Raw genomic sequence first — 25,035 nt, forward strand, 5'->3', positions numbered from 1 at the left:
TCCAAAGCCTTTTTTGATGGGTACACATGGTTTATTTATTCAATTTTGTGCTATCTTGAATTTCACACAAACACAACTCTCCTGAATGTGAAATGAAAATGCATGCAGTGTTAGGGCAACTTCACCAGCTTTGGGGTGTCTGCCCACTTTTAGGATGAGGGTTATATAGAAATTTGCTTGTAATAAAAACGGTTGACCACCATGACAAAAATAAGGATATAATATCAAAATAAATCAAAGGATATACAGTATTGTCATTATTCTGATACAGAATTTTTTACATAGAAATATTGATACCAGTACAAATGGCAAGATATCAGGAAATCCATTATAATAGACCTTTGGGTTACAAATAAAAGTTTAAATTATAACTTAACACCAATTTTTAAATGATGACTTCTGTCACACCAGATGAAAATCAATGCTTTTTCCTTAAGTGGCATTCTTTGAATGTCCCCACCAAGAAGATAAAAAAAAAAAAAAAAAAAAAAAAAAAAAAAAAAAGAAAGAAAGAAAGAAAGAAAAAAGAAAAAGAAAGTATAATATTCCATTAGAGAGAAAATGTCTTTTGCTTAAACAAAATCTATAAAGACGGACCACACACTTTCAGTGTCCCATTAATTTTGTCCTCCCATTCAGACAGTAGAACTGAAACCGGAAACCCATTGGACCAGATGGGTGCAGGGAACTTCCAGAAGCACTCCCAACTTCCTACTCCTGGTGAGCTGTCTGGAGTGTCCTGGTTCAAAATGCACCTTCTTGCCACCCAAGAAGTATAGAGCTAGCTGACTGAGCCTCTTCAGTGAGTCTACCAGCTAGCCAGGGTTGCCGAGACCCCACTTTAGAACACTAGGCTAAGCTGAGGGCCATCGGTCTTTGAAGAGTGAGGGAGTGTCTATGCACCCAGTAGGAAAAAAAAAAGTTTCTGCAATAAAAAATACCTACTCTTATTCTCCCATTCGTTAAAATGCTTGTTGTTGCCATTCCAAACATGTCAAACCAAAACATAAACAGGAAAATGAGAAGACATTCCAGAACGCTTTGCCCTTTACATATCTATCCAAAAATCAAAACTCTCCTTCAAAAAAATAAATAAATAAAAGTCACTTCGGAATGTTACTTGGGAAGTTGAGGAAGCGAGAGCGTTTCTTTCTTTGTTTGACACAATCACAAGTGAGACTTGACAGACACTGTGCAGCGGAGGTTCACACTTCAACTTCCTACTTCAAAGTCATCACTTCCGGGCCAAACAGATAAACCGGTTGAAAGAGGTTCGTAAACACGCCAAGCCTGGCAGGCAGGGACACGTGTGATGCATTCTCCGCCCCCAAAATGGAACCTAAAAGAGACAAGGGAACCGACCAAGTCAGATGTTTCAATTTCTCTGTTTTGGTTTATTTAATTCATGATATGTATGTATATGTGTGGTGTGTACCTGAGTGTGCATGATATGTACATTATTGTGTGGTATGGGCATCTGAGAGTGTGGGTCCAACTCCAAGCACATGAAGGCAGAGGCCAGAGCAGGCTGTTTCATTTTCTTGGGACAGGGTCTCTTACTAAAGATAAGCTTGTTTGTTTCAACTAGGTTGGTCTCTTACTAAAGATAAGCTTGTTTCAACTAGGTTGGCAGGCCAGTGAGTTCCTGGAGTACACCCATCTCTACCCCTCACCCCCAGTGTTGGGGTCCTAGGCACTGAGCACTGATGCTTGGCTTTTTATGTGCATACTGGGGATATGATCTAGGGTCTTTGTGATTACAGAGCAAGCACTCTTACCAACTGAGTCATCTGCGCATAACTCTGACAAAAGAAAAAAGAAGAAGAAGAAGAAAGAAAGAAAAAGAAATGAAGCCATGAAGCCATTCTGTGGATATTTGGATCCTAATCTGTGTTACCAAATGTTCAATAGGCAACACACAACCCTTTACAATATACATCATCTTTTCCATCCCTGCCATCAGCATGTGAAGATTTCAAATACAGACTCACACCTGTTTTACAGATGAGACATTAAAGTACATAGATGAGAGAACACCCCAAGTTCATGCATCTGGAGCTGAAGGCTTGGCTATAGATGGACCAGAAATACAAAGTCTTTTTTGCCTTCTGTATTTTCTCATTTTGGTGTGTGTGTGTGTGTGTGTGTGTGTGTGTGTGTGTGTGTGTGTGTGTGTGTGTGTTGTGCATATACACATCTATGTGCTTGTGCATGCACATTTATGCAAGGTTCATGTGGAGGGCTGAGGTGGATGTTGAATGCCTGCCTTCCTCAGTCACTTTCCCATTTTGAGACAGGGTCCCTCAGTAAAACTGGAACCAGTCAATTCCAATGGACTGGTTGGCCACTGAGCCCCAGGGTCTCCTTGCCTTTTCCTCCTCAGTGCTGGCTTTACAGAAGCTCACCACTGTGCTTGGCTTTTGCGCTGAGGTTTTGGGGGACAGAACCCAGGTCTTCATGCTTCTGTCGCAAGCGTGTTACTGAATGAACCACCTCTGTGGCCCCTCTTGTTTGATTTCTTTTTATAGTGTCTTGCTATGTAAGCTCCATAAGGACAGGCAAAGCCTACCTATGACCACATGTATTCAATACACAAGGATGGATGAAGCCACAGCCAGTCACACACACACACACACACACACACACACACACACACCACACTCACCCACACGCACACACACGCACACACCACACACACCCCACATATACTCACACACACAGACACCACACACACACCCCACACACACTCACACACACACACACCCCACACACACCACACACACACTCACACACACACCACACACACACACTCACACACACCCCCCACACACACACCCCACACACACCCCACACACACACACACACACACTCACACACACACCAAACTTAAGTTACTGAGGATGTCTAGAGGGAAATCATGGAAAAGGCAAGTTCAGTTTGAAGAAGTGCTGTACCCAGATGCTCTCAGCCTGAATGAGAGGAGATGGTCTGCTTCATGACCAAAGCAACTCCACAATTCCTGTACATGCCACCAGTGACACTAGATTGAGGCAGGTCAACTGACAGCTAGCACTCAAAATATGTATGCATCCCAAAGTTCTAGAACAAAGAGAGACAGGAAAACCTTCCAATCCAGTAGGTACAGGGTCTGTAGTTCAGTTAACACCCTGGCCTGGTTGGGTGGCATAGTCCTATAACAGCAGAACTCAGGATGCTGAAAAGGAGTGTCATGAATTGGAGAGTAACCTGGGGTAGGGAAGAGGGAGAGATGGGGAGAGAGAGAGAGAGAGAGCGGTTGACAGAGAATGTGAACCTTGTTTCCAGTTTTGAATGTTTTATTGGCTGTCATTAATTTCTGGTCTATCCCATCAAAAGAAGCCACCCCACATCAATTACCCAGACATTTTCAAGATATAGTTTTTTATAGATTAAAAAAAAAAAAAAAAAAAGGCAAAAGGCTGTCTTCAGACAGTGGCGGAACCATTCCAACCTTACTCCTGGGTCGACTTGAGAGGGTGGACCCAATGCTCATGTACCAAGTAAAAGCCAGGAGACCTGGGTGTATGCCTTGGTGAGGCCACACTCTCCCTCAATTCTTCTTACCTCCTTTTTCTTTTTTCTTCTCTTCGCCCTTCTTCTTTCCTGCCTTCCATTTGCGACATGGCTCTGAGTGGGTCAGGGAGATGATTGGCATCAATAAACACAAAGGGAAGAGAGAGAAGCAGCAGAGGGCAGGGCTTGCACTGTGCTCACCAGGCAGAGCAAGGCACACAGCCAGGCCTCCTCTGGTGCCTTTTGCCTTTTTAATGAGTAGTTATTTCCAGGGGGCTAAACGTGGCATCTATACGCGGCCACCCTGCCCATAGGGTTCAGGCAGACGGCATACTCAGAATGGTCCTGCCACTGTGTGAGTCAAGGCTGCTAAGCTATGGCGGAGGTGAGGGGGGTGGGGAAGATGGCTACCACTCAGAACACAGCCAACAGCTGGGTATAGCTGGGCCAGCCTAGACAATGACAATCAGGCAATGTGGGGTATGCCTACCATTATCTTTGCATTCTGACTCTTGAGATTTTGCAAGACATCTTCAAGCCAAGCCTTAGTGTCCAATATGGACCAGTGGCTCTCAATTACTAGGGATGATTCTGTCCATACAGCAATATCCAGCCAGTTGTGTCTGTCACAGCTGGGATTGGTGTGTGTGTGTGTGTGTGTGTGTGTGTGTGTGTGTGTGTGTGTCTGTAGGGGATAGAAATGTTGCTAAATTCCTAAACATCCAGGATAGCTCTCTCAGTAAATAGTGAACTAATTCAAAATGTACATAACTGGCAGCCAATAGCAATATTCAAGGACCCATGCTTGTCCCAGGCAAGTGCAAAATAATCATCCCATTACAGGGTTATACACAGGATCCAGCAAAGGTTTCAAGTTGATATGCTCCCTACTATCTCCAGGCCCTATTCTAGGTACTTAAGGATGCAATAATGAACCAGAAAGGAAAGACTCTTTGCAGGAACATCAATCCAGACTGTTTTTAAGGAGCTTCATCCTGATGCTTGCCTTTTCTCATGCAAACAAACCAAGACTCAACCCCGTTTCTCCTTCCAAGCATCCCTTGCAAGCAGCCAAGCTCATAGCAGCACTCTGAAACCATTCATTTAGCAGACACTTGCCTGCTTTTCCCTGGGTCCAAACACTTCTGGTTCAGAAGCCTCAAAACAAAGCAAACAGGTATCCATGTATAGAGTGATGAGGTGTGTACATCCATCCACATTCTAAACACAAGTCCCAAACCTGGTAGCTTGCTTTACAATTAGTGGAAGACCAACCTCTTACAGCCTACATTTCCAAACAGCTTGCGGTACTTTAAAAGGTAAAACTGAAGCACAGACCTGTAAAATCCTACAAGGGACTGAGGCAAGAGGATGGTTGAGTTCAAGGCCCACTTGGACCACTTAATGAGATGCTATCTCAAAATGAAAGGAAAATGTGGGGCTGAGTATATAACTCGTGGCAGAAGCTTGCCTAAGGTATGAGGCCCTGCATTCAGTCTCCAGTAACACACAACACACAACACACACACCCACTGAAGGAGGGGGAGAGGAACATGACTCTGTAGTGAGGGAATTGCTTCCTATCCTAACTGCATGATCGCCTGTTGCTGAATTGTCCTCCAGTTTTGCAAGATGCCACCATCTGGAGAAACTAGGTATAGGGTGAAGGTTGAGAACACCTTCTGTTCTGTTTCTGTCCTGTGACACTGTCAACTTGAACTTGCAGCCACAGTTCTGATGATGAGCCAAGGAGTCACTGCACCAGTGACTCTTGACATCCACAGTGGGAAGAACGGGGAAATCACACATTATGTTCTCTCTAACCATCTTTTACTAAACTGTCACATTAGTTATCTGTCAGTCTTACCAACAATGCTCAACATTAACAAATAAACTTACTTAAAGTCTTTGAAAAGAGCACACATGTTATATTTACAGTGTTTAGTCATACCTCAAAAATTTCTTTAGTGAGATGCAAATTCTATTTTTTTTTCTTTCATAAAAGGGTAATGTGCAGGCCAAGTTTTAAAGTGAAATTAAAATAAAATTGTAGCTGTGGGGGAGGGGGTAAGTGCACACCTGTACTGTAATTCAGGAGGGAGAGGTTTACAAAGGGAGAGAGTGTAGAAAAATGAAAGAGCAATAGAGAGGGGGGAGAGAGGGAGAAGGAAAGAAAACGGAGAGGAAGAAGATATTGTTAAAATGTGTATATTAAAGCAGGTGGGCTGAGGAAATGGCTCAGTCATTTGAGTGCTTGCTGAGCAAGCATGAGGACCTGAGTTCTCATCCTAGCACCCACATGAAGGCCAGGCAGGCACAGTGTGTGTCTGTAATACCAGTGCGGAAGAACTGCAGACAGCTGGAAGACTGACAAACACACACCTGCCAGCCAGCCCAACTAAACCATGAGCTCCAGGGTCAATGAAAGCCCAGTCTTAAAAAATGAGGCATAAACTTAATGAGGAAGACAATAATATCAGCCCCTGGCCTCAACACACACACACACACACACACACACACACACACCTATGCAAACATATAATAGAGACACACATGCAAAGTAGATTGGAGGGGGTCTGTATCAGTTGCTTCGAATGGGCAAAGCTCTGTGTTCGACTCCAGAACAAACAAACCAGAAGATGGAACAACCTTAATGATGAGATCAGAACACCTATTTAAATTAGTAAATAAACAGTAAAACTAAAAAATATTCAAGTATTAATTATATTCATCAAATGCAATAGAAAACCTGGCATAAAAATCCTCCTCCTTAGTATTCTTGTTTTTTAAATCATGAAAACACAATCTAGCAAAACCACAATGTAAATTATTAATAAGAAATTAAGATACTGTGTTTTTATAACAGTGTTTTCTAAAGACATGATTTCATGAGTCACTCAAAGTGTTAAAAAAATGAATACCAGTTAAAACTATTGTTTCCCATGAAATGTGATTTCTCCAGGTAAACCAATGTTTTGGGCTCTTTGCTTTGTTGTTTATTTTGCTTTGGGTGGGGATTGGGATTGAATTCAGGTCTGTGGTTACATTAGGTAGTTGCTCTAACCTTGAGATACTTTTACTAGGGACTCACTCCCTAACCCATGCTGACCTTGAACTTGGGATCCACCTGCCTCAGGGTCCCAAGTCTGAGATTATATCATTGTGCAGTCAAGCCCCACTGTTTTATTCTACTTTGAATTATCAAATACAAAGTAGAGACCTCTGAATTTTAGAATAACAGTTTAACAACAACTGTAAGTTCACAAGTCAACAGATTCACTTGAGACAGAGCAAAGGACTGACTTCAAAACAGCCCATATCCATCTAGTGCTCATGCTTCATCTTAAATACTGTTCTATCCATTCAAAAGTCAGATTTGGGGCTTACTGACTGTGCCAACCTGAAGTAAAGGAATTTTCCATAAAGGATCTATAGTTTTACAGTTTTACTAAGAAACCACCCCTGAACTTGAATAGAAATGAAAAACTGTACCGTAATGTTCTTCAGGGCATATGTACAAAAACATTTTTCTTCACTAGCCTTGGAGAGAATGTAGCTGAGAACATTCTAGAAACACTACATTTTTTCTAGAATACAATTAACTTAATCTTCATCAAGATTATCAACTGCAAACAGCTGACCCTGAAAATAGCTCATCAAAATGACATTTCAAATCTTCCAGGACAGGAGAAAAGGATATGAAATGCCATAAAATCGGAGTTCTAGAAATATATTTCATGTAGACATCTCCATGGGGGAAGGTGAACATGATGTGAAATCTTGTATTAGAGCTCTTCTGTCAGTTTATCACTTGGTTTTATTATAAAACCATAGTTATTTATAGGTTCCTTTATTTGACCTGCCATGAAGACAAACTGCAGGGGCATAAGCAGGGCTGTGTGAGAAGCGAGACTCAGAACTGGCATTGCACCAAGTATGAACATCAAGTTAGATCACGGAAACAAAACTCTGTGGCTTTTTAAATATCAAAAATAGCAAAGGAGTCCATGCGCTGGCCCCGCCATGCCCTACCCACTTGAGCACTCAGCTAGCCTCTTTCTTATTTTTAGCTTTGCCTCCTTGGGGTCTTGTGAGAAGGAACCATGGTGGAAGATTAGCCTTGGAGACTATTGCAAGGATGAGAGACTTCATGCCTTGGATCTAGGACTGAGGCTTCCCACGACACACTATCAAGAGAAAGCCACTAAGGAGACTGTCATGTGATGTCACAAAAGATACCCATTCCATCAAGCAGAAGAAAAAAATGACAGAACTTGAAGACAAATCATTTAGATTGTTAGTGTCAGAAAGAAAGAACAATGTGTGTGTGTGTGTGTGTGTGTGTGTGTGTGTACAGAGAGAGGAAGGGGGAGAGGGGTGAAGGGGGGAAGAGAGAGGGAGCAGGGAGGGAGAGGGATGGGAGGAGGGAGAGAATGCAAGGACATTGGGATACCCTTAAAAATCAAATACTCAGATCACTGCACACATGAGGAAGAAGAACTAAGGCTGGGGGCATGGAAAAAACCTCCTCAGTAAAATGACAGCAAAAAATCTCCCCAAATTTTGGGAAAGACATGGACATCCAGGTACAAAAAGCATTTAGAACCTTAAACACACTGAACTACAGAAGCATGTCACTATGACATAGCATAGCTAAGTTGTGAAAAGTATAGGACAGAAAGGATATTGCAATCTGCTAGAAAGAAATGTTAAGTGATGGTTAAAGGCAAATATATTAGACAAATGGCAGATTTCTCAGAAGGAACTCTAAATGCCAGGAGGGCATTTAGATGTATTGCAGATGTATTTCAGACCCTGAATGACAATGACTACCAACTGATTGTGGTATCCAGCAAGGATGTCCTTCGCACAAGATAAGTATGCAACTTCTGTGGTAAGGATAGATTAAAGGAACTCATGGCCACTAAACCAAAATTACAAAAGATTCTTGGGGGGATCCTATACCCAGAAGAGGAAGAATTCAGTACACGTCATCATTAAGAACATGAATAAATCCCACTAGGAAAAAGAGATAAGCCAATGAGGAGTAAGAAGGAGTACTAGAAATACAGTAAACCATCAAATTCAGAAGCAGAGAAAGCAAGACCTGACACCTGGAACTATGGGCCAGTTTTCTATTCAGGAAAGCAGAGGGCCTTCATTCTGTTGACTGGCCCACGGAATGAAGCCGTCTGTGGTGGTTTGGATAAGAACAGCCCCTATAGGTTCAAGCATTTGAGTATTTGGTCTCCTGTTTGGGAGGATTAGGAAATGTGCCTTTGTTGGAGGACATGTGTCACTGGCGATGGACTTGAGGTTTCAAAACACTATTCCCTGGGTGATGGATGCCTTCTGATTGTGGTTTGAGTACTGAGCTCTCAACTGTTCCTGTAGCCATGCCTTTGCTCTGCAATCATGGACTCTAACCCTCTGAAACTGTAAGCCCAATTAAATGCTTTCTTCTTTTGTTTCTTGGATTTTGAATTTTTTTGTTTGGTTTTTTTTGTTTGTTTGTTTGTTTTGAGACAGGGTTTCTTTGTGTGGCCTTGGCTGTCCTAGTAGACCTAGTAGACCAGGTTGGCCTTGAACTCAGAAATCCCTATGCCTCTGCCTCCTGAGCACTAGTGTTAAAGGTGTGCGTTACTGCTACCCTGTTAATGTTTTCTTTACAAAGAAAAAAAGTAGATGGAAGGATCTGGAGAGATGGCTCAGACTATAAGCTGCGTGCCAAGTGAGCACAAGGACCTGAGTTCAGATCCTCTGCACTTGTGTAAAAAGCCAGGCACTGAGTGAGGAAGGCACCCAGCATCAATGTCTGCCATCTATAGGCAAACACAAAAGCATGTGCACACATGCATGTACACATATAACACACATGGAACAAATTACAAACCTGGACTATTAATGCTTATCCTGGTGGGCATCTTATCCCTGTCATTTGGTTTTCAGATATAGAAAAATGCTCAAATGACCACAAGTGATTTCACTTGGGTAGAGGAATGGAGTAACCAAGACCACACAGGCAAGGAGATGTCAGAAAGACAGAGGGCTTTATATATATATATATATATATATATATATATATATATATATATATATATGCAGGCTGTATGTATGACCTTAATGGTGGGCTTAATGTATAGAGTGCATGGGAAATATAAAATGTGTGTGTGAAGTATTGGGTAAGAGCAATATACACAGCAGTTTATATTGACTGGATGGCTCATACATCTGGCCCATGAGAGTATTTACTGTTAACACCAAAAGGCCATTTTTTTTTTTTAATTTTTGTAGGTATGCTCTATACAGGCTTCTCAGAGCAGGAAGACAACTGGAAGCTCAGGTTCAATGGTATCAGTGCACAAGAGAGGACTTGCTAGGCATAAGGAAGAAACTGGATTCAGTACCAAAAGAAGCTGAGCCAGTCTTGCCTGCTCCTGGGAAGCCTGGTGTGTAGACAGGTGAATGACAGTAAAGCCCTTGGTATCTTAGAATGTCCAGGAATAAAAGGTGTGTGTCATGAAAAACACAAAAAACAAAAAAACGACAGTGAGATCTTGCATGGTCAAACCACAGGAAGAATGGCTCAGGAAATGGCAACAGGAAACATTTCACAAGGCAGTCAACCACAGCACAGCTGGCCTTGACTTCAGCCTTCATACAGGCTCTACAGCAAACCCAACTCTAGGGTCCCCTCACTGAGCTGCACCTCATGAACAGGCTACCAAAGTTCATCTCCTTATGTTCACCCTGAGTGGGGGAAAATATGGAGTGTTATCTGGGACAGTTGGAATCATCTGGAATGTGGGCCGAATGTATAATAGCTTCAAACCCAAAGTCAAATGGGGGAAAAAAGAATTATTTGATTTGAAAAAGAAGTTTTAAGGAGCCACCATCCCTGGACCATTACCTCTGGATCAAATGCCTGATGGGAACAATGAGGATGAAGACATATTAGGAAGGGGCTGCCACTTATCAACCTGGAACACTTGCCTGACACTAACACTACACCGTGTTTACATTTTTTTTTTCATGTGAAGGCCAGGGGTACAGTTCTACACATCATCTGGTCACCTTCCATCCTGATGTAATAGGAACCCATTGGCCCTCTAGCTGGAGAATCTGCAGTTCCTAGGGACACCGCCTCTAAGGCCAGTCCCAGAGGCCTGTGGCCTTGCCTTACAGGGTCTATACCTTTTTCAAAGTTCTCTAGGTTACCAAGACAATGAGATGCTCTGCAATCATGTTAGAAAAATTAAATGTCACAAATCTCCAAAGTTATGAAAATCATATCTCACAGGTATAGAATACAAAACTTTAGCTGGGCACCATGGAACATGCCTTTAAGCTCCTTACTTTGTGGGAGAGAGTAGAATTAGGAGGTCAAGGCCAACCTAGACCATATGAGAAGCTGTCTCAAAAACAAACAAAAACCAACTAAATAGACAGGTGATGGTGGCTCACACCTTTAATCCCAATACTTGGGAGGCAGAGGCAGGCAGATCTCTGTGAGTTCAAGGCCAGCCTGATCTACAAAGTGAGTCCCAGGACAGTCAAGACTGTTACACACAGAGAAACCCAAAAAACACCAAAATGGAACATTTAAGATACAATAGTAAGTTAGTTAGTTATTGGTGATTGTCTGAAAACAAAACACAATGACAAAAGCCACAAACTTGACTGACTCCTTCTCCATCAGCTGGTTAAGCATGGAGTCTTTTCCAGGACTTTTTACTTTGATTTTACAAAGCATGTTCCAGTAAAATATCTACTTTGTCCATTATAAATCTAAGTACACCCACATGTTAGGGCTTATGTTAATGGTTATTTTTAATGTCAGGAGAGCAATGGTATAGAAATGATGACTGGGATGGAAGGGAAGAAAAGGGAGAGATGGATGCCTCCCCCATGTACACTGCCCTTTGACTTCCAATTTCAAGTGAATACCCAAGTCTTCCATCATATAGGCCATGCTCAGCAGGAAGGTATACCAGAAGTCCCAGTGCAGACACTAACTTTCCGAGTCAGAGGGTGGCAGCTGTCTCCCACTTGGCCCATGGGTGTGCAGATCCTTATGCTCTTAACCCAGATACTGACAGCGCAGCACATGCCTCCTCCACATTGTGAGTCCTTGTCGCAAGCCTGAAACGAAATAAACCAACAGATAACTACAGATAGTGGGAAAGGCTCAGTCTGGGGAACTCTAAAATTAGCAGGGAAGATCCTCTTTTATATCCAAATGTCCAGTCAATAAAGTAATTGTCACACAAACACCAAGACATGAGTTCAATCCTCAGAAACCACAAGAAAAGCCAGACATGGTGTCTTGTGATTGCAAACCTACCTAGCTCAGGTCAATCCTTGGGGCTTGGTGGCCAACCAGTCTAATCCAACTGGTGCATTCTAAGCCATGTGAGAAACCATGTTTCAAAAAATAAGACGGATAGCACCTTAGGACAACATCTGTGTTTAACATCTGTTTTTCACACACATGTCTATACCTCACCCAACATGTGTACCTGAAAACACATAAAAGTAGCCTAATGCAGTGATTTAAAAAAAATAAAATAGAATCATAAGCTTCATTTGTTCGTATGCACCAAAATCAACACTGATCAGAATGTTTCCATGGACTAAAGAGCTCCTATATGATGAAACCCAGGATTAAGAAGGAAGAAGGATGGGAGGGGGAACAATACTTGGGCCCTCTTCTAGTGCTTTATGGCTGAACTTGAAGAGTAAGTTTATGCTAGCCCTGCCTTTCAGAGCAACACAAACCAAAGTACAAGATTTTATGACTGTTAACCTGCTGAATATATAGGGTCTAGTTTTTTAAAAAGATGGAGAGTGTCTCTAAATCTGGCACAAACCACTGCAGACCTGTGAAGGCACTAATGTGACATTAAAGGTGCTCATTTTTCCTTTTGGACATTTACCCTGTGCTTTGTGAGACTGGATATTTCTTGCATGGGTACCCCGGTTTCCACCATTTCCTCTTTCAAAATAAGAACTCTCCAAGGGTAAGAAGGTACAGACCAAGACTTTGCCCCATCTCACTAATCTTTCCTGTGAATGGCATGCAGAAAGGAACTGACTGGCTTTGGATCCACAGATGTGTACATTAGAAACTCAGTCGAATTAGCCACAAAGGGCTAGCAAGTGAGGACAGGCACAGGGCTGTACAGATGCACTTGCCAGCAGTAATTACTCAAAGTACACACCATACACACAAACTATAAGTATATACAGTCAAAGGATCAATGTGAAGGACTTGCCCGTGAGGTGGTAGATAAATGAAGCCAAAATATATTTGCAAGAAAATGTATCTTAAGAATTGTCTCTTTCTTAGAGCCAACAGCAACAAAAGGGATGCTTTGTTTTAGCAATGTCTAGTAATTTGTTGTTCAAAATAAGTAGTCGCTTCAAAACACAACTTTTTGGGTGGCTTTCCATTTTTTATAGATGCTGTTTAAACATTCCCATCTTTTAATTTTTGTCTGGACACTAGAAATCATGCAAACATGACCATCATAGTCCTTAAATTGCTAGGTCAACAATCTTCTACAATATGGTTTTAATATATCTATATGAAGATATCAAGTTCAAAGACTGTGCACATATGTGCATATCTGTGTGTGTCTGTGTGTGTGTGTGTGTGTGCATGTGTGTGTGTATGTGTGTGAGTGTGTGTAATGAAAACTTAAGGTGGGTATTTCCACCAGTGTTTTAACAGATTTACAAAACTCTAACTTCCGAAGCCCCAGCAGCTCTTTTTCTAAGTCCATAAAAAAAAAAAAAAAAATGTCAGATGCAATCTTTTAAAATTCCATCAATTACTTAGATGCTGATCACCCTGTACACACTATATTCAGATATATCACTAACTTTTTCATTTGAACCCAGATGGTTTCTGTCAAGGGGACCTAACTATGCTTTATTGCCATGTTGCTTAGAGAAACATTTTTCCAATACTCTTTTCATAACAATAAATTAACAACAAAAAACAAGAGTCTACATGACCGTATCACCACCCCCCTGAATCCCACCAGCATGTAAACTCGAAATGAGATAAAATTTCATTTCATAACAAAAAGCTTCAGTTGTTGGAAATTTACAGAGAATTGCATAAGTTTATATCTTTTTAATTAGACAGCTGTTTCCTGGTACCCTTTATTCTTCTTAACCCATTGCAGAGCCATGAAAACAGTGTCCTCCTGTGAGTGGAACAAAACGACACTTGCACTGCCCAGGAACCTTGGGGCTTAGAGGATTAGGAAACACTTAGAAGGAACCAGCAGGGGAAGGAGTAAAAAAACCCACCCAATCATGTTTCCATTCGCATGTGTTACAAAGACACTGTAGAAACTTTTGTTCAGGCACACCAACTGGCTACTGATGAAGCTATATAAGTGGTTCTAAGAATCTCTGCTCTAATAAAAACCACAAGGCATAAAATCAAATATCTATGGGACATAACTCAATGCTGTCATGACCCCAGAGCTTTTCGAATGCAATCTGTGTGCTAAGAGACACAGAGAACATAAATCTTCAGTCTTCAGTTATTCACCACGATGACCCTTCTTTGAAATGACATGCTATTTTATAACCTGCATGTCATCGTTCCAAACATATCTATATTAAAATCCAATAATGTGCTCTTAGATATTAAAAGTGATTAAAATAAATAAATATGCCAGCAACTTTTTTTTTCTTTGATGAGTAAAATGACAACAGCCAAGGTTCTGCTGGGCTAGTAAGACAGACTTCAGAAATGCTGTGCCGTGAACTCATTCTTCAGATAGACAAAATGAAAATTCAGAAGTTGAGAGAGTTGAAGGAATGGGCTATTTCTAAATGTGATGAAGACGTTCTCTTTGAGTTAAAAAAAAAAAAAAATCTAGTGACAGCCTGCTCCATCGCTGAGCCCTAGGAGTGAGGTATCAGGAGTCAAACTTGACAATTTATGTAAGGAGAACTTCACGACGAAGAAGGGAGGGGTGAAAAGAATAACATAAAAATAAAGAGCAGCTGCCCCAGAACCCGATGAGAAGAGGCCACAGTTGTTCAACAAAGCTCACACATGGCCACGACCCAAGGCACTTCATAGGGCAGGAGCTGTGGAATTTAAGGTGTATGCTGTGCTTGCTCTTTTGCAATTTAAGGAAGGGCGGTCAGATTTGGGGGTGAGGGTTTCCAGCCTCTGGAAAAGATCTTTCTCACCAGGGAAGAAACTTCTTTCAGCTACTAAATAGAACAGCAGATCAAACCCAAGGAGCGCGGGAGGGAGAGGTGGGGAAGGCTCTGCTGAGGCAGTTAATTCCACAGTGTGCCCGGCTGTTCCCTGTCTTGGGAGCAGGACAGGTTCCCAAGTGGCCAAAGGGCGATCCAGGAGAATGTCACAGCGGGCACACCCTTCCCAGTGCCTATGCACCCCGGGCCTGTTGTCCCTGTGCCTGCGATCTGGTCGCGACAGGTGCGCAGACAGCTTACCCCGGTGATGACCGCAGCATCCCCGGCGGGCGGCGTGAACAAGGGCGGCAGCAGCAGGAGTAGCAGTAGCGGGGCACAGCGCGGGCCCCCCATGGTGCCCCGGGGACACGGCGGCGGTTGGGACACGCGATCAGGGACGTTGGGGACTCGTGGCCGGGTTGCTCTGCCGAGCCGCGAGCCTGACGGCAGTTATAAAGGCGAGCCCCGCGGTGACTCACGCCCGGCAGCACGCGGGGGGCACGGCGCGGGCACACACCCCGCGCCCCACGCGCATACGCGCACGTGCCCCCGCGCCCCATGCGCACAGGCGCCACGCGGGCAGAGCCCCCCGCGGGGCGCCGCAGCCCTAGACAGCCTTCCTGTTGCTTTTGTAGTTTCAGAAAGCCGCCTCCTTCGCTGTCCTGCTTTCCAGAGCTCCACGTGTTCAGCCCCCATACTCTGAGGCACGTCATTTGCTATACAGATGTGCAGAGGGTGCCCACGACGTGCCGGGCGCGTCGGACACAACTGCCCTGTATTTGTACACATCTGTTCAGCATGTCTACAGTGAGCGTTCCATCCATGCGTGCCAGGTACTGCTACTGGCTCTGTCCTGCAGTGGCACAACTTAGAAAAGACAACAAACAAACAAACAAAGGCAGCGGAGGCGTGTTTGGTAGGGTGGGGGAAGAAAGCACCACGCACACCTTAATCTCACATCCCTTGCAAACTCCGGCTGCCCCTCTAGCTGGGGGAGCCTCATTTACGTTTTGGAAATGACTTCCCCTGGTGCCCACATCTGTTCCTGACCCTCTCCGCCCTGATTTCCCTCACGTGCATGCATTCCCTCTCCTATTCAGCCTCCAGCCAGCTTCAAACAGAACAGGATGCTGCCAAGGGGAAAGAGAAAACTCCCAGCTTGTTCTGCCAGCCTGAGGCCCTGGGAAGGCAGATTTCTCCCAGTTCTCTTCTCCAACCCAGGAAACTTCAGGTCTTATACAGGATGCCTTGGTTCAGGTCAGTAACTATTGTGTGTCCGCTGGACTCTTGTCCCTGAGACAAGAGACAACTTTGCACTCTCTGTGTCCCTAGCGTGGCTCCAATAATCTCATTTTATTTGTTTCTATAAGGATGATCAAATTGACTTGTTCTAGCTGGGTGGTGGTGGCATACCACCTATTACTCAGGAGGTAGAGGCAGGCGGCTCTCTATGGGTTCAAGGCCAGCCTGGTCTGCAAAGCAAGTTCCAGGACAGAGAAACCCTATCAAAAAAAAAAAAAAAAAAAAAAAAAAAACTTATTCTGAGGTTTGGGAGAGTCTACCTCCCTCCTAGAAAATTTGGGACCTCAGACTTTCCCATGTCCCTTAGGATCACAGACTACTGAAAGACAGATGGACCTTTTCAGCCTCTTTAATCAATACAGTAAGGAGAGCTGGGCCAGTTACTTTCAGACTGTGGGCTCCCTCATGCCAAAGCATTCAGACAAAATGTAAGGGGGGGGGGGAAATGAACAAAGGGCCCGGGAATTATTTGAATGTTAAACAGCTGGGTATTTCAAACCCCAGATCTTTGGCTGAGTTTTAAAGACTTTTGTACCCATGTTTTCAAGTTCAAGAGGCATCTTGAGACCAAAAACACAAACGGGATCAAACTCATTTTTAACTTTGAGAAAACTGTTAAAAGTGGATTCACAAGTAAAATAAGTGGAAACAGTAGCAAGTGACAGGCCGGTGGAAAGTTTCCTTTTCCAGTCTCCATGCCAACCAAGGCATGGGAGTGCAGCCCAGGGGAAATGTAAAAAACAGTCAACATGGACTTTAACATTCCTGCCACTCTTTTCTTTTCTTCTTTTTTTTTCTTAAATGGCCAATTTCATTTTTGTTACTATTGAATGCCAACTGGGTATTCCCTGTTTCTCCAAGCATAAAAATCAGGCCATATCTACACAGGGAAATACTAGCCTTCCGTTGTGACTGGCATATTATAGGGCTGTTTGCAAAAACCGTCTTCTAAGACTGTTAAATCAAAGTTGGAAGTACTTCAAAATATGGTTGGTTTGGGGCTCTTGTTTTCCTGTGCTGAGTTTGGAACCGGGGCACGGGGAACATCCTGGGCAGGTCTCTACCGCTAGGCTACCTGAATCTCTTTGGAGACCTTTTAATGGTTTTAATACTTGTGAGAAGAAATGAAAACTTTTAACACAATTTGTTTGGACCCACAGGCAAGTTATCAGATCAAGTCTGATTACAATTCTTAGAAATGGAAGGAATCAATGTGTATTAACTCCCAAAATAACGCAGTGATGGAGCAACAATAAAATCGAAATTCTGTTTTGTTACTGCAACCTGTTGGTGTGATCAGTCATTGGTCAAATTAGCCAGGAATGGCCTTGGATGAGGCCTAAAACTTACGGGTTTAGAGGGTAGACTGGCAGCCTAGCAGGCTACCACTGCTTGGCTGATTTGATAGCATGATAAAAGAGTGTCCAAAGAACTCCATGTTTGACAGTTGGAGTGATCTGGATTGGCATCTTTTGTAGTAACTGGACTAGCCTTCAACTCCTTAGAGTCTGTTTTGTTTCCTATGAAGTAAGTATAAAATATCAACTTCCTAGGGTCTGGCTGCCATGGAGGGAACACCCGTAAAGTGCTATGCACCAGGTCTGGGATAGACTGGGAGGGGTGCAAAGATGACCTCTCATTAAGTCTTACAGTATGCTCTCTCTTGATAGGTTCATTGAACACAGATACAGCTATTATCTGTCCTGCCCACCTAATTAGATCACATACACTTGCTGGCTAGGAACCTACTTTCCTGAAAATCCTACTTGCACATGCCATTACTCAGTACTTGAAAAATGGTTGATGTGCAACAGGAGCATAGTCTGATAAGGGACAGAGATGGGTTACAAGCAAATGGAGCACAGTACAGATGCTCCTAATCTATATGGATCATGAATGCAGTTAGCAGAAGCTAAGACGGAAAGAGACCTGGGATATAGGACTGGAATGAGATAACACTGGAGAAGTATACTTTCTTACAGCTGTCACACATTTGACCTACTACAGTCACCCTGGGCCCTCAGCTAAGGGAGACTTTATTTGAGCTGATTTATGGTTTCCAGTCTAGGGTTTCAGTAAGTATCACATAGAAAGTTATGTTGAAATTCTAGACCCAGGTACCTGTGACTTTATTTGGAAGTCGGATCTTTGCAGATACAATCAACCAAACTTGAAGTCATATTGGATGAAAGTGTGTCCTAAATTCAAGAACTGATATCTTGGATATCAATGGTGTGTGTGTGTGCATGCACACATGCATGCGTGCATGCACGCAGAGGTGCATGTGTTCTCATTTGTGTATGTGTGGGCCCATGTACACACAGCATATATGCAGGTCAGAAGACAACCTTGGTTACCAATACCAGGTGGCTTCTACCTTTTGTTTGGGACAGGGTCTCTCACTAGACTGAAGCTGTTCCATATAGGTCAGGTTAGCTGATCTGTGAGCCTCCTGGACTCTGCCTGCCTCAGCCTATTGGGATTTTACCACTGTGGGGATTACACACTCAAGTCATCACACCTGGCTTTTTACATGGGTTCTGGAAACTGATCTCAGGGCATCCTGCTTGTGAGGCAAGCACTTTGCTGGCTGAGCTATCTCCCTGACTTTTTACAGTAGGAAGGAGACATTGGACATAGAGATGGATGTGACACATCTGTCAGCCCTCCTCCCTGACAGCCAGCTTCCAGAACCCAAAAGAGTCAGAAAGAGCATCTTCCCAGAAGGCTTCACAAAGAGAAGGCCCTGTTGACACTTTGATTTCGAACTTTTAACCCCAGAACTGCAAGAAAATAACTTCTGCTGTATGAAGACACCCAGTTCTGCTCACTTCTCGCAGCACCTCTGAAAAACCAGCAAGGTGGGTGGGGCAGGACGGTTGCACATCAGCTTTCTTCTGCCTCTGCCTGGAACTCAGGCCTGACTGTGTGGTGACTGAACAGGTCACATGACAGTTCACCTCACTAAGGGAAGCAGCACAAATGTGGTTCGTGCTGAGATCCAGAACCCTGGTGAGCAGTGCCAGCTTCTACAGGGGTGGCTTGGACCCCTCAATGACTTAAGTGCACTTTGACTGATCCTAGTAATTCTCACTACAAAAGATAGTGCATATGTATGTGTGTATGTATGTATGTATGTACATATGTACGTGTGTATTTGTGGCCATCCCTTCAAGGGACACAGTGTGAAAGAGTACAAATGTGCAAACTGGGAGGGTTTTGTTTTAAGTGGGTAGTAAACCATCATTCATTCACTCACTCAACAGGTACTTACTAAGGACAAACTATAGCCCGAGTATTGAGTAAAGCACTTGGTGACAGAATTGTGTCATCCTGAGAGCAGTCATCCCCGCATCTCCTGGTGGGAGAGAAGCACAGAAGCCTTGTTGGCAGTCAAGAGGAGGAGGAGGTGCGGGGATGTAGTGAGTAGGAAGGAAGGGGGAAACTCGAGATTTACTGTGTGAACTGGCTGGCAGGAGGGAGGCTGGCATTCACCTGAGTGTGGGCAAAGTCAGACAGGCAGGGTGAGGGAGTGGCTGTGTTAAAAACAGAAACCGCTAACTAGCGCTTTGTTGGACTTTTTAAAATTCCCATTCCATGTAATGCAGCCACAATGACTAAGATTTAGGTGGAAAACTGTGATCTCTTGTTTGGTTATTTTTGTTTTTTTGTTTGTTTGTTTGTCTGTTTTTGGTTTTTAGAGACAGGGTTTCTCTGTGACTTTGGAGCCTGTCCTGGAACTAGCTCTGTAGACCAGGCTGGCTTCGAACTCACAGAGATCAGCCTGCCTCTGCCTCCCGAGTGCTGGAATTAAAGGTGTGTGCCACCCATGCCCAGCTCTCTTGTCTGTTTTTTGATGTTATTGTTTGTCCATGTGTGTTTATTTTTACCAGGATCCAGCCATGCCAGTTTCTGCATTGCCTGTAGCTGCTTTTTACTGAGTACTTGTGAGACCATATGACCTGAAAAGCCAAATAATATTTACTCTATTGATAGGAGATGTCATTCTGTAAATATGTTTCTGTTATTGGTTAATGAATAAAGCACTGTTGGCCAATAGGAAAGCAAGATAGGCAGGACTAGGAGACGAGGAGGAAAAAGAGGACATAGTAAGGAGATCCAAGATGGAGGACAGAGAGAGAGGAACGCCAGCCCCTCTCTCCAGTAAGATAAGACCAACTGGAAGTACTTAGATGAATAGAAATGGGTTAATATTTAAGACAGAGCTAGCCAATAAGAAACAAGTAACTGGCCAACAGCATTTATATCTAATACAGCATCTCTGGGTGTTATTTGGGGCTGGCGCGGCAGTAGGACAAGACCGGCATGAAAAACCTTACTTGTAACACTCTAGTCCTGAGAGAAAGTTTGCCCAAACTCGTGTGTGTGTGTGTGTGTGTGCGCACGCACGTGCATGCTGGGGATGCATTTGTGTGTGCCTATGCATGTGGAGGCCAGAGGACATCCTCAGCTGTCATTCTTCAGGCACCTTTCACCTTGCTTTGTGGGACAGGATCTCTCACTAGGCCTGGGACTCACCATGTAAGCTAGGATGGCTGGCCAGTGAATCCCAGAGATCTGTGTGTGCTGGGATGCTATGTGCACACACAGGGATGATAGGTGCCTACAGCCCACCAGTCTGGCTTTACTTTACATGGGTTCCAGTGAGCAAACTCAGCTCACTGTGCCTGTGACTGAGCTATTTCCCCAGCTCTGCTGCCTCTGGGTTTATGTGTTAAGAGCCTAGAGGGCTGGAGTGGAACCACTAAAGGCTAGGCTCACATCAAAAACATTAAAAAAAAGAAGGAAAGAAAAGGAGCCTGGAGTTTTTGTATTGCCTCTTACTGCATTTTTGCCCCCAGCCCCTTAGCTGAACCTTATGTGGGATACACTTCGGAGGCCCCAACTCACTAGTATAACCCACATCCTTTCTGACACTTGGGATATTGCCCAAAGTTTGTCTTATAGCTAGATATCTTGAATGTTAACTTACGATAACTGTTTTCAATGATCTGGCTCACAGTAGGTGCTTAATTAATATGGATGGAGTTTGAAAAGAAAGAACATGAAATGCTTGCCCTGTCCTCCATCTTGAACTGAAATGCTCAGGCATTTCTCCACCACAGAAGAAGAGAACTTTTAGATTCTTCTTCTCACAACTCTGTCATCAAAAGTGACAGTGGCTTCACTGAGGACTTACTTTGTATGTGTCTTTTTCTTACAGCTTATTGTGATGGCATAATAGGTGGGCCTGGAAATTTCATCACTGGGCTTTATTTATCTCTGTGTAAATGGCTTTTCATGTAGATCTGTTCCAAAAGTAAAATGGATATACTCCTTTATGCTTTGCCTTTATCCTTTATGAGGAACTATTCCGCATGGCTCCTCTTGTTAAACCCATAATACCATCCTGCTATCTTTCTAAAATAATAACCATGTTTTAAATGTGACACGAAAAAGGAATGGCTTTTATAATTCTAAATAAGACGTCTATTTTAATCTAGCTCAATGCTGACGATTTTCTCTTTATCTTAAAAAATAAATCACCAAGATTCAATTTGAAAGCCAATTGTCTAGGTAGGCACTAAAAATCATTTGTTCCATTCAAGTGGTAATGTACAGTAAAGTTTATCTATTTTTAAATAGTTGAAATATTAATCCAGGAGAATGAGTTTTCTTAAAACAATTAGTACACAATGACTTTGAGATAATATGAAGGGTCACCGAGGAACATTCAGTTCTAAAAGATTTAGGTGTATTCATTATAATGCTGGCTCTTCTCAGCTTTTTTTTTTTTTTTTTCTATTGAAGATGGGCCTGAAGGCAAAAGCCTGTGCAGCATGTATTTCAGTCTTCATTCAAGGAAAGAGATTATTATGCAAATATGTGACATATTTGGTAACTTTCCAGATGGAAAAAGAAGTCTCACATAAGAAAGGGATTTTCTTAAGATTAAAAACCATGACTAGGTAATTACTTTATCATCCTTTCAGGTCAACATGAACTAGCTACCACACCGAAATAAACCTCATTTACAATCTTTAAAGATGGAAAGGGCCTCAAAGAAGTAATGAGACATAAATACACAGGAAATAATAGGCACAAAACTTTTAGAGCCAGGTGTGGTGGCTCCTGTCTCTAACCCAGCACTCAGAGGCTGAGATGGAAGGCTCCCCAGTGAACTGGGCTTCACAGTAAAACCATCTCAGGTTTGTTTTCCTTTTCTTTCTTTCCTTTTTTGGACTCAAACCAATTGTGGTATATTCACTTGTAAAGTACAAAGCTGTCTCCTATGCTTTGCATACACTGCCATGAAGCCTTAGGTGGCCAATGATTGGAAGCAAGAAACAGCTGGGCGGTGTAGCTGTCACATACACTCCATCTTCAAACTCGTCTCCACAATTCTGAGAGCCATTTGCTCACTTTCTAGATGTTCCTGAGTCTCCCCATGTGACTTGCTGTAGAACAGTACTTCAGAGCTCTGGCCAATGACCCATGGGCACCCGATTTCCCAGCGATCTTGAGCATGCCCTCCCCTTCTTGTATTTGTCTGCTGAATAGAGCTAATAGACTCCATCAGAACAGATGGAGGTGGAGGAGGGAGACAGGGAGGAGTCTAGAGATGCAGTGATTGAGGTGCTTAGAACAAAATAGTTCTTCTTGCTTCATAGGTGGGGCACCAATCTCTAAGAAGGGGATTCACAGCCTTCCTCAGAGCTGATGAAATGGCACACATCCTACTCAGTATCCACTGGCTATAGTTAGTAGTTACTTAAAATGGACTCATTGTCAGTCTGGTTTGTCAATTGATCTTTTATGCATCCAGTTTGTGGAAATGAATACATTTCAGATTTTTAATGTTTTTAGTGGAATGTGTAAGTTTTTATAAGAATTCTATCCAATAAAATTCTTTCTGCTTTCTCTCCCCCCCTCTCCTGTAAGTGGGAAAGGTACCATGAAGGAGGACATAAAGTAAATGAATCCAGCAGAGAGGGAATGGCTTGCACTACCTGCCTGAGTGCAAGGGTAGGTGCTGTTAGAATAAGAGAGCAGTGAGCTCTCTCTGTATGTGTGTGTGTGTGTGTGCGCGTGCGCGCGCGCGTGCGTGCGTAGGGAAAGGTATTCAGCAACCCTCTACATTATTTTTACAATAACTTTTGAATCTAGCATTACTTAAAAATAAAGAATTAGAGAGAAGGGCTGGAAAGCATGCTCTGCGGCTAAAGCCCTTGTCAAGCAAGTGTGAGACCAGAAACCAACATAAATGCCAGGAAGGCTGCAATTTCAGCTTTGGAAGGCAGAGATGTGGAACCCTTCCTCAAAGAATAAGGTGGAAGAGTGATCGAGGATGATCCCAAACACCAGCTTTGAGCTTCCATGTGCATGCATATACACATGCATGTGTATCCACCCACAGGTCTGCCCACACACATGCCAACATGAACACATACACAAAAAATGGGGAAAGAGCCAGGTGATGGTAGGGCACACCTTTAACCCCAGCACTTGGGAGGCAGAGTCAGGCAGATCAGTCTGAGCTACAGCAGATGAGTTCCAGGACAGCTAGAGCTACATAGAGAAATCATGTCTCAACAACAACAACAACAAAACCCTGAAAAAATACAAAAAGAATTAGAAGGATGCCTGGTCACACAGCACGAATGGGCCGGGCTCCTGCTTAAATCTGGGAAACAGCACATTCAGAATATGCTGTTCCCAGCCCACCTGGCTCACTGCTGTCTTCTGATACTGAACTTGAGCATCTGAGTCAGTGGGGAGAGTTCACAGGCTGGAGCACAGGTCGGAGGTGCTGTCGAGGTGGAGAGTGTTTTATCGTTAATTTGTAGGCTGTCATTCTAAGTCTATGACCCGAGCCCAGGATGCTTGTTTGTCACACTGCTCTGCTCCTTGTGTGTCACGCAGATACCTTAGACGGAGTCTGAGGGTGAAGGAAACCTTGTATTGCTGTGGACAGATGGAAGTGTGTGTGTGTGTGTCTGTGTGTGTGTGTGTGTGTGTGTGTGTGTGTGTGTGTGTGCTTGTGTAGACCAGAGACTGACATCAGAAGCCTTCCTCAGTCACTCAACACTGAAAGTGGAACTCTCTGGTTTGGCTAGGTTGATAGTCTAGAGAAAACCTATTTTCATCTTCCCTGTGCTGGGGTTTCAGGCATTTGCCTGGCTTTTCTTTTGTGGATGGCAGCAATCAAACTCAGGTCCTTATTCTTGTGCAGCAAGTACTCTACCAATTGAACTTCCTCCTCAGTGGGTGACTAGTGACCCCTACTCTCTCTATATATATATATATATGTGTGTGTGTGTGTGTGTGTGTGTGTGTGTGTAATTATAGTTTAAAATCTTTATATACTGCTGTGATATACGGATTATTGAAACTTGAGACTGAAAACAGTCTGAATGGTGGAAGTAAAAAGGCTTCAGTCCAAAAGCAAAATCTATGTCATGCTGCTTCCTCAAAGATCTGCAGTGCAGATTAGCCACTTCTGATTAAAGTGTTCTCTCCCTCCTCCTGTCCTCCTTCTTCTTGGAGAGACAGGGTCCTGCGTAGCTCAAGCAGGCCTTGAGCTCAGTGTGTCACTGAGGATGACTCAAGCCTCCCACCTCTACTTCTGAGTGTTGAAGTTATAGGTGTATGACCCCGTGTTTGGTTTATGCCATGCTAGGGATTAGGGCTTTGTGCATGCTGGGCAAGCATTCTGTCAACTGTAATACATTCCCAGCCCAGAACAACCACTCTCTTCTTGCTAGAAATCATATGAAGTGGTTAATATGCATCATCTTATATAATCCTCCCCACACCACTATCAACTGTGCCAGCGTGATTGAGCGCTTGACACTTGATGGAAAATTCTTACAACTCACCTTACTTCATCAGTCTTGTGTGCCATGCTACTATTGTCTCCTTTATGACAAAGCGACACTGGGCAGGTGGTGT

General features: G+C 43.3%; 1 protein-coding gene across 2 annotated transcripts; it reads right to left on the minus strand.

The window, feature by feature from the left end:
* Positions 1-202: 202 nt before the first annotated feature.
* On the minus strand, positions 203-15,428 carry Prok2 (prokineticin 2). 2 transcript variants are annotated; one of them, XM_051203485.1, is made up of 4 exons: positions 15,043-15,428; positions 11,569-11,694; positions 3,604-3,666; positions 203-1,339 (listed from the first exon to the last, which is right to left on the minus strand). In XM_051203485.1, the coding sequence occupies exons 1-4, from the start codon at positions 15,133-15,135 to the stop codon at positions 1,235-1,237; spliced, it is 387 nt and encodes a 128-aa protein (XP_051059442.1). In that variant the 5' UTR covers positions 15,136-15,428; the 3' UTR covers positions 203-1,234. The 2 variants fall into 2 exon arrangements, with proteins under 2 accessions (XP_051059442.1, XP_051059443.1); XM_051203486.1 differs by lacking the exon at positions 3,604-3,666 and having other exon boundaries at positions 15,043-15,417.
* Positions 15,429-25,035: the final 9,607 nt, after the last annotated feature.

This window comes from Phodopus roborovskii, unplaced genomic scaffold (genome assembly GCF_943737965.1).
Source record: "Phodopus roborovskii unplaced genomic scaffold, PHOROB, whole genome shotgun sequence".
Classification (NCBI taxonomy): Eukaryota; Metazoa; Chordata; class Mammalia; order Rodentia; family Cricetidae; genus Phodopus; species Phodopus roborovskii.

Coding starts and splice junctions, on each gene's coding strand:
- Prok2 (XM_051203485.1), bottom strand. CDS start 15,135: ATGGGGGGCCCGCGCTGTGCCCCGCTACTGCTACTCCTGCTGCTGCCG. Junction 11,695..15,042: donor ATGCTGCGGTCATCACCGGG/GTAAGCTGTCTG, acceptor ATTTCGTTTCAG/GCTTGCGACAAGGACTCACA. Junction 3,667..11,568: donor GCCACCCTCTGACTCGGAAA/GTTAGTGTCTGC, acceptor TGACCCACTCAG/AGCCATGTCGCAAATGGAAG.